This window comes from Oryzias latipes, chromosome 18 (assembly GCF_053564925.1).
Source record: "Oryzias latipes strain Hd-rR chromosome 18, Olatipes_Hd-rR_3.1".
In the NCBI taxonomy this organism is placed as follows: Eukaryota; Metazoa; Chordata; class Actinopteri; order Beloniformes; family Adrianichthyidae; genus Oryzias; species Oryzias latipes.
The window spans coordinates 2,654,651-2,663,888 of NC_136254.1; the positions used below are offsets into that span (position 1 = coordinate 2,654,651).

Sequence of the window (9,238 nt, forward strand, 5' to 3'; positions counted from 1 at the left end):
TCTTACCTCCGGCAACCATAGAGAATACCACCAGTTTTTTATCATGCAGTGCCCTCAGACCCCCATCATCCTGGGTTTCTCCTGGCTACACACTCACGACCCACACATCGATTGGGCCATCCCGCGCATCGCCAACTGGAGCACCTATTGCATGGCAAACTGCCTTCATTCCGCCATTCCCTCCTCTATTTCCACTACCTCGGAGTCAAAAGAAAATACCGACCTGTCCAAAGTACCTTCCTGCTATCATGACCTCAGAACTGTTTTTTGTAAATCTAAAGCCAGTGCGCTGCCACCCCATAGACCCTAGTACTGCGCTATAGAACTGCTTAACGGCGCTCCCCTCCCTAAAGGAAAACTATTCAACCTCTCCGGTCCTGAAAAAGAAGCCATGGAAAAATACATTCAGGAGGCTCTTTCTCACCACCACATCCGCCCCTCAACGTCCCCGGTCGGCGCAGGGTTTTTCTTCGTGGAGAAAAGGACAAGACCCTGAGACCCTGCATCGTCTATCGTGAGTTGAACCAGATTACAGTTAAAGATAAATATTCACTCCCGCTCATTAACTCTGTTTTTGATTCTGTCCAGGAGGCTAAAATATTTTCCAAACTTGATCTCCGTAATGCTTATCATCTGGTCCGCGTTCGTGAGGGCGACAAATGGAAAACGGCCTTCAAAACTCCCCTGGGCCATTATGAATATCAGGTCATGCTGTTCGGCCTCACGAACGCCCCCGCTGTTTTCCAACGGCTTGTGAATGATGTACTTCATGACTTCTTAAATAGGTTTGTTTTTGTCTACCTGGACGATATATTAATTTATTCGTCCAGTCTAAGCCAGCATCAGCATCACGTTTGTTAAGTCCTGGAGAGACTACTTGAGAACCAATTATTCGTAAAGGCAGAAAAATGCGAATTTCATACGTCATCAGTCCCCTTTTTGGGGTATATCATTGAAGCTGGTAACATTCGGCCTGACCCGGCAAAAATAGAAGCTGTCACTCAATGGGAGATCCCACAGACCCGCAAAAAGCTACAGCAATTTTTGGGCTTCGTAAACTTCTACAGAAGATTCATCCGAAACTACAGTGGCATTGCTGCCCCCCTCACTCAGCTTACTTCTATTAAAAACCCCTACGTTTGGACCCCTGCTGCCGATGTGGCTTTTAAAAAAACTCAAAGAACTTTTTGTCACGGCGCCCATTCTTATACAACCGGATGTCAAGAAACAATTCATTGTCGAAGTGGACGCCTCCGATTCTGGAGTTGAGGCTGTACTATCTCAGCATGAAGGACCCACCGGCAGGTTAAAACCTTGTGCTTATTTTTCCCGCAAATTGAGCCCAGCAGAACAGAACTATGATGTGGGCAACCGTGACCTTCTGGCCATCAAATTAGCCTTGGAAGAGTGGCTCCACTGGCTGGAGGGGGCAGAACAACCTTTTATTGTCTGGACGGATCATAAAAACCTTGCATACTTACGCAGTGCTAAACGTCTAAATTCCCGTCAAGCCCGCTGGTGTTTGTTCTTTGACCGATTTAATTTCAACATCACTTACCGACCTGGCAGTGGCAATATCAAGCCGGACGCCCTATCCAGAAAATACTCTGTTACCGAACCTTCCTCTGTGTCCACTATCATCCCTACCTCCTGTTTTATAGGTAATCTCACCTGGGAGATCGAGAACAAGGTCCAACAGGCCCAGGATGAGATACCTGATCACGCTACCTGTCCCCCTGGAACTCTGTATGTACCTAACTCTCTTAGATCAGAAGTTTTGACGTGGGGGCACGCTTCTCGGATTGCCTGTCATGGGGGAGTTCGCAGAACCATCAACCAACTGAGATGACGGTTTTTCTGGCCTTCTTTGGAGAAGGACGTCCGAGTACGTGGCTGCTTGCTCAGTCTGTGCTCGCTCTAAAAACTCTACTTCGCCCCCCTCTGGACAATTGTTGCCTCTGTCTACACCCAGTCGCCCTTGGTCGCACATCGCGGTGGATTTTGTTACTGGCCTGCCTCCATCCCAAGGCCACACTGTAATACTCACAGTCATTGATCGCTTTTTTAAAGCCCTCCATTTCATTCCTCTAACACAACTTCCCTCGGCTTCCGACACTGCGGATATCCTGGTCAATCACGTGTTTCGTTACCATGGCATACCTTGTGACATCGTGTCCGACCGCGGACCCAATTCACGCCCCAAGTGTGGAGGTCTTTCTGCTCCGCCCTTGGAGCCACGGTCAGTTTCAGTTCGGGTTACCATCCGCAGTCCAACGGGCAAGCTGAGAGGGTTAACCAAGAGTTGGAGGCAGCTCTCAGATGTTTGTGGTACAAAACAAATCGGACTGGTCCAAGTACCTTATCTGGGTGGAATATGCTCACAACACCCAATCCTCCACCGCTACAGACATGTCCCCCTTTGAAGCCTCCTTAGGGTTCTCACCACCTCTGTTCCCTTCTCAGGAACTCGATCTGGCGGTGCCCTCGGTCCAGCTCCATCTAAGACGGTGCCAAGACATTTGGCGTCAGGCCAGGGCAGCTCTCCTGCGCACCAGGGAGAGCAACTGCCAGATCGCTAATCGTCGCAGGGTGGTGAGTCCCGATTACCGTCCTGGGCAGAAGGTATGGCTGTCATCTTGCAACATCCCCATTCAGGCGTCATCACGTAAGCTGGCTCCCAGATACATCGGCCCTTACGTGATTGACTGCATCATCAATCCCTCCTGCGTCCGTCTGCGCCTGCCTGCTGCTCTGAAAGTTCACCCCTCGTTCCACGTTTCTCAGATAAAGCCTGTCAGCAATAGCCCTTTGTGCCCGCCGTCCGCTTCCCCACCACCCGCCCGGGACATTGACGGCGCACCTGCCTTTACGGTCAGTCGTGTGTTGGACGTCCGGCGCCGTGGTAGAGTCTTCCAGTTTCTCGTGGACTGGTTGGGGTACGGTCCGGAAGAGCGCTCATGGATCTCCCGCTCTATGATTCTGGACCGTGCCCTGATCGACGACTTCTTCCGTGCCCACCCGGACCGTCGTCGTGGACCGCCTGGAGGCGGTCGTTGAGGGGGGGGTACTGACATGGTGCCCCTGTCAGATACCTGCCTCCTCCCCCTTCCTGCTCTGCCGTGGAAGCTACCTGCTGGTTCCACTTACCTCGTCATCGTCCCTGCCTTCTTAAGGAGATCCAGGACCTTTCTTCGACGCCAGTTCGTTGTTCCTCTCACGGTGCTTAGTCTGGCTCTCACGTGTTTTGTATCTCACCTTGGTTTTTTGCCTCGCTAATTTGTGCCTCTCCGTTCCACTCTCAGGAATCTTCGTCACGAGTATTCCATCGGGTCGCAGTTCACCAGCCTCACTCTTCATCCTCATTACGGATCCAGCGGAATCCTCATGCTCAAGCTCCATCTGCCTCAACCCTCCAGTCAGCCGTCACGCCACATCAAGAACATCAAGAACTCTGTTACAGACTCTCCTTCAGAGAATTAAATCCTCTAGCACTTACCTCTCGTTTTCGAGCATCCTTCCGGGTTCCAGCGTCTGGGTCTATCTGAAATCCCGCGTGATCATGACAGTACGTTTTGTGGATGAGGGGCGGATGCGTTGTTACGTGTGGGAGCCATCAGACTGCCATCGGCCCCGCAGCTCTATGTGATTGAGCAGCAGCCAGGAGAACATGTCTCCAGCACACACGGAGGCTGTGAGCTTTTCAATGCAAAATTCCGCTCCAGTCCTTAGAAACCGTAAAAACGATCACATGGATTTGTGTTTCCAGTCGTGTCCCGGCAAAATAAAGGCTGATGTTATTCCCACATATTTACGTGCAGCCAGCCGAGTCACCATGACTCTGAGGTAAATTCACTCCTGAGCATGCGCTGTTCTCTCCGTCACGCAGCTGACCGGCTTTTCCAAACACGTTGGTGATGGTGGATTTTTTCACGCTGCTTTTAACGATTGCTGTTAACTTGAAAGCTGCATCATATTGTAGCGGCGATCACGTGGACGTTTGGGTCTAATGGCACCAAAGGATTCTGGGACGCGGCCGGGCATGCGTGTTTCGTTTAGTTGAACCATGACTGAAGTGTCTAAGACCTGAAGTGAGGTCCATGCTGTTTGGCTGTTTAGTGTGTTGAAAAAACAAATGACTCGTGCTTGGTTTTATATAAAGAATTCAAACCATTCACTGAGTCTGAAAGTACGTACATGGTGACCGCCAATTAAATCTATAAATTAGTTGCATCACTGAAAAAGCCGCAGGGCTGTGAGCGCAGGAAAAAAGTAGTCCGGAAATTACGGTATATAGTATTTTCTAAACTCGCTAAATTATTTTTAGGGACAGAGTTGTTGGGGCCTATCTCAGCTACTTTTGGGTAAACTGGCAAGGTTACACCCTTGACAGTTCAAGGGTTAAAAATCTTGGACTAATCTTGCACTAAGAAACACAGGGTTTAGGGTTTTGTGGAAGCATTCAAAACCACAAGCCTTATGACCAGTTTGAGCTGATGAAATGTTTGGTGGTAATTTGTGCAAGAACAATAAACGTTAGATTTATTAAGCAATTTAATGTCAATTTTATGAAGTATAAGTGAGACTGAACAACTGAGAAGGCAGACTGCAAGAATTTATTAGTTTTTGTGGTGGTTCGTGACATTTGACAAACATAGACATGAATTTTTATTATCAATTGAAAACTAAGAACTAAAGTTGAGCCTCGAGGAACTCCTTTAGACACTTTCAGAGGATAAGCTTAATGGGAGCAGAACACTGTGCAAACTCACAGGTAAGGTCTAAATACGTAAAGGTCAGCTGCATAGAGGCAACAAGCCATGAATACTCACACTGCCAATCTCCCGTTCCACAACATCCAAAAGGTTCTCTATTGGGTTTTGGTGACTGTGGAGGCCGTTTGAGTCCAGAGAACTCATTGTCATGTTCTAGAAACCAGTCTGAAATTATTACAGCCTTATCCTGCTGGAAGTAGGAGTTGGAACCAAGTGGTACTAAGGGACCCAAAGTGTGACAAGAAAACATATACCAGTGATGCGCAAATGTAACATACAAGGTGTAATTAAGAATTGTGTGAACTAAAACTGGTCTTCCTAAAATTATATAATATGGGGTGCCGTCTGTAAAGTGAAACAGTCAAACATTAACAGCAATAGTTTGGGTTATCTTATGTTATGTGATCTTATGCCACAGCAGCTACCCTGACCTTTGTCCTTTGAAAAAAAGTTCTAATTTTCAAAAGAAGTAGTTCTGTGACAGAAGCCACAAGACCTGTTATTTACACAAAGGTCTTTGCACTAAAGATTTGTTAACAGGCCTTGAGGTTTGTTTTTCCTTTGGACACGTTTACTTGGCTGAGCAGCTCCTCTTCTAACCAGGAACCATAAAGAGAGAACACATTAAAATATTTTTTTTTTTTATTGGTTCATTTATTGCTTGTACAGTCTTTGTTTACCTAAAACAGACCGTCATTTTCGTTTTTCGTTTTTTCAAATGCATATTTCCACCTTTTAACTCATGTATTTATGTGATTTCATCATATTCATTTCTGGGGGTCCTGTGGTAGTGTATTCCGTGAATTTGAGTGGGGGGTTACTGATGTGGACATTTTCCTAAATTATCGTTTCCCCACTTCAGCACAGAGACAGGTCTCTACATTCCATCATTTTATCATTCTTTTTGTCATGGTTTAAGTGTGTGTGGTGTTTTTTTTAAAGTATTTGTTTTTCTTGTACTTTTGTAATTAAGTTTGATTATGTTTCTTTGTAAAGCACTTTGAGTGAGTAGCTCACGTTGTAAGAGTGCCCTACAAAATAACGTTTGATTTGGTTTGATTTCAGTGATTGGTTAAAGACCAAACATACTGCAGCATTACCAACACATGTGATGTGAGTTAATATTCTACAAAAACATAGAGAAATACCAGTGAGACCTGAGTCAGTATTCTCAGATGGTTTTATTGAGACAATATTTTATCCTCAGTTTTCTTTCAGAAAGGCAGAATAAAATAATACTAGTGATGAACTTAAAAAGACATTCTAAAGAAAGAGGTAAGACTGTTTAATTGCAGCTAACTGGACTCAGTTCTCCTTGGCGTAAAAGGTGAGATAGTTTCTCGGCTCTGCCTCCACGTCCATCACAGCACCAGCACAAAACTCTGGGGGCTCCAGCAGATTGGGATTGGTAATTCCAATGACATTATCGTAAAAACTAATAAAAACACAAAGACAAGACAATCATGGGATGCATGCACACATGATACATTTTGCTTTCTCAGAGGTTATCGCTAAAACTTACTCTGTTAACACCCATCCAAACTCCTTCGTTTGGTAGGATGTTCTCGCAGGAATGCACCCCAATTCAGTCACACTACTTAGAAAATCTCCTGGAGGACGACACACAACAAAGATTCACACTAGGGTTAATATGAATGTTTTCACATCTGCATTCATTTTTAGTTGAATGTAAACTGACTCTAGAGCTGCTTCAGTGAATGGCCCAACACCAAGCTTCACTTACTGATTCCCAAGATGACTTACTGGATGCACAAAACATTATTCAGGTCTATTTAGGACTCCTGCACTTACTCTGATGAAATAATTCTAATAACACATTTCTGCAGGGTTTTAAGGTTTAACAAACTGCATCCACTGCTGCCAGCATGATTATCCTTTAGAAAGATGGAAATTAGAACTGACTCTGCAATGTATCCTAAACAAAACTGCACAGTACTTCAAACAAACATTTCACAGATGCTAAAAAAACAAAATAATTTTACATCTCCTTCACATTTACCCTGTATTTTTTACAACACAAGTTGCCATGACAGAAAAAAAGCAAATTTGTAAACATGAGCAAATTGGTTGTTGAAGGTGAGCAATGGCTTCAGCATTCTTCTCTTTTCAGTTGCATCAGGATTTGCAATGTCACCCACCTCGGACCACGTCTGAGAATATTGACTTTTCACGTTAGTTCTGATCCACGTGTGCCTCCTCACCTGATTTGTCAGGTAACTTTCCAGACCAGTTGTTCATCAGGAGTCCTTGTCCCGGAACAGAAGAGCTGCCCACCACAGTCTGGCTTATCCGAAACGCATTTTGGGGAATCTTCAGAGGTTGGAAGTCTGCCTTCAGTGGGCTCTTCTTGCATGTTCGTTTGGCATCATCGATCTCATACATGGCAGCCTGATGGAGGAGTTGTGGAACAAAAGTAATCAGTGTTTTTTTTATCATTGGACTTTGAAGTCACACATCAGTGTTTGATTCAAGCTCTTTGCTTAAATCCCACTCCGATCATCTTCTGATCTGTTTTCAGAGCATTCCCAGTGAACTTTTAGTTATGACTATTACTGTGATAGGCCCACTGATTATGACTGTTTGTCATCCATTATGAAAAAAATGCCACAAAAACATGTTAAATACACCAAAAACACAATTTTCATTGGAGTGGGACTTTAAAGCTATTTTGTTTGTTTCAAGCACTTTTAATGTATTGTTTGCATAACTATAGTTATGTAATGATTAATATCCATTTGGGCTTAACTCCACCTCCTGAAAGACACCAGAAAACAAGCACAGGACCTCCTCCTGAGACAAACATGGCTGATTTTAGCATAAAAGATGTTGACCTAATAACTAGGAGTGAATGATTTACTTGTTGTCCTACTTTATCAGATGGTCTGATACTAACCAGCATGGCTGCCAAAGAACAAATCTAAGGATGGTGCTCCTGTTATGACTCACACTCTAAATTGACTCCATGCAAACCAATTCTAGCAGCATAAGAGGTTTCAATAAGGGACATGGAGTTGGTAGCAATGTATGGATGGCGTCTCCTTTTTAGATAATTGGTCATGGGGGAGAAATAAATAATTGCATTGTACGCCTGGATGGAAATCTATGACACCAAGTCTTTCATTGAGCACAATAGAGCTGGACTGGAGCAAGATTCAGAAGATTTGCTCCGCTTCAACATTTCTCACCAAATCTTTTCCTACGGTAGGTGACAGACATTCTAGTAAACAGCAGAAAAAGAAGAAGAAGAATAAGCCCCTCCTTGCTCATCCAGTGTGAACACCATGGACCATACTGGAATGTTCATCACTTGCCCGCCGTGAACAGAGCTGAACAGGTTGTTCTAAACCTGCAGGAGTTGAAATCAGTTGGAGGGCAATTGAAATAAACTGCTGAGGGAGGTTTTTGGAATCACAGCTTGCAGTACTGATCTCCTGTAGACAGAAAAAAGGTGTTTGCGAGTGGCTCACCTCTGTGAAGTGCAGCAGGACATCTGCGGTGAACGTCTGGTTATTAAAGCTGCCCATCTCAAAGAGCCGCACTCGCTGGCCCACAGCATCGTACAGGTATTTGCCGAATATCCCGATTTTCTCATTCTGTGACATCTAGAAAAATAATAAAATTTAAGTTTGACCTCACCTTTGGTTAGTCATTTATAGGATCTGGTTTATGCAGAAGAAGGCATTCACTCACCACAGTGAGCCGCCCGGTCAAAAGAGGAGGGCTAGCTGCGGAAAATCACAAACAAATATGGTTTAACAACAAGAAGGAGACCATATTTTGAAGAAGTTAAACAGCTAAACGCTAATAATGCACACATTCTTTTAAATAAGGTTGCAGCCAAAAGTAACATTTTATGATGTCCATTCTGGCTTCACTTACTGCAGGGAAGGGGCTTCTCTGCCAGACAGAAGACCACAAAGCACGCCAACACCACTGCCAGCTTCATGTTTTAGGGTTCTACCTCCCGCTCAGCAGCAGACGCTTTTAAAGTAAAGTGACAGTGCAAAGTTCAGGTGTCCTCTCAGCCCCTCCTCTGACTGAAGGGTCAACATTATACAGGCACAAACAGATGTGTCATCCAGCTGTGAGGATCCATTTTTTAATGACCAAACAGGATCTAAGTTCAGATGCAGATACAATTATCCTAAAAGAAACCCACCTTTATGATGAGTCTATACATGAACAACGTTTCTTGGAGTCTTCCAGGACGAAGATTCTGACTACAGAAGGAACTTTTTCTCTGTTGCATTAAGGTGTGGAGTAAAACCCAGAGGGAACAGAGACAAAATGCTTCAGCTCAGGTTTATTAAACGTATAGAATACAATCCATCCGTCCATCCATCCATCCATCTATCCATCCATCCATCCATCCATCCATCCATCCATCCATCCATCCATCCATCCATCCATCCATCCATCCATCCATCCATCCATCCATCCATTTT

The 9,238-nt window shown here is 44.7% G+C and overlaps 1 protein-coding gene across 1 annotated transcript; it reads right to left on the reverse strand.

Moving 5' to 3' along the window:
• Nucleotides 1-5,934: 5,934 nt before the first annotated feature.
• LOC101174227 (ependymin-2-like) lies at nt 5,935-8,805 on the reverse strand. The gene is made up of 6 exons (XM_004080079.5): nt 8,673-8,805; nt 8,484-8,518; nt 8,261-8,395; nt 6,995-7,181; nt 6,295-6,382; nt 5,935-6,207 (listed from the first exon to the last, which is right to left on the reverse strand). The coding sequence occupies exons 1-6, from the start codon at nt 8,737-8,739 to the stop codon at nt 6,078-6,080; spliced, it is 642 nt and encodes a 213-aa protein (XP_004080127.1). The 5' UTR covers nt 8,740-8,805; the 3' UTR covers nt 5,935-6,077.
• Between the last annotated feature and the right edge of the window lie 433 nt (nt 8,806-9,238).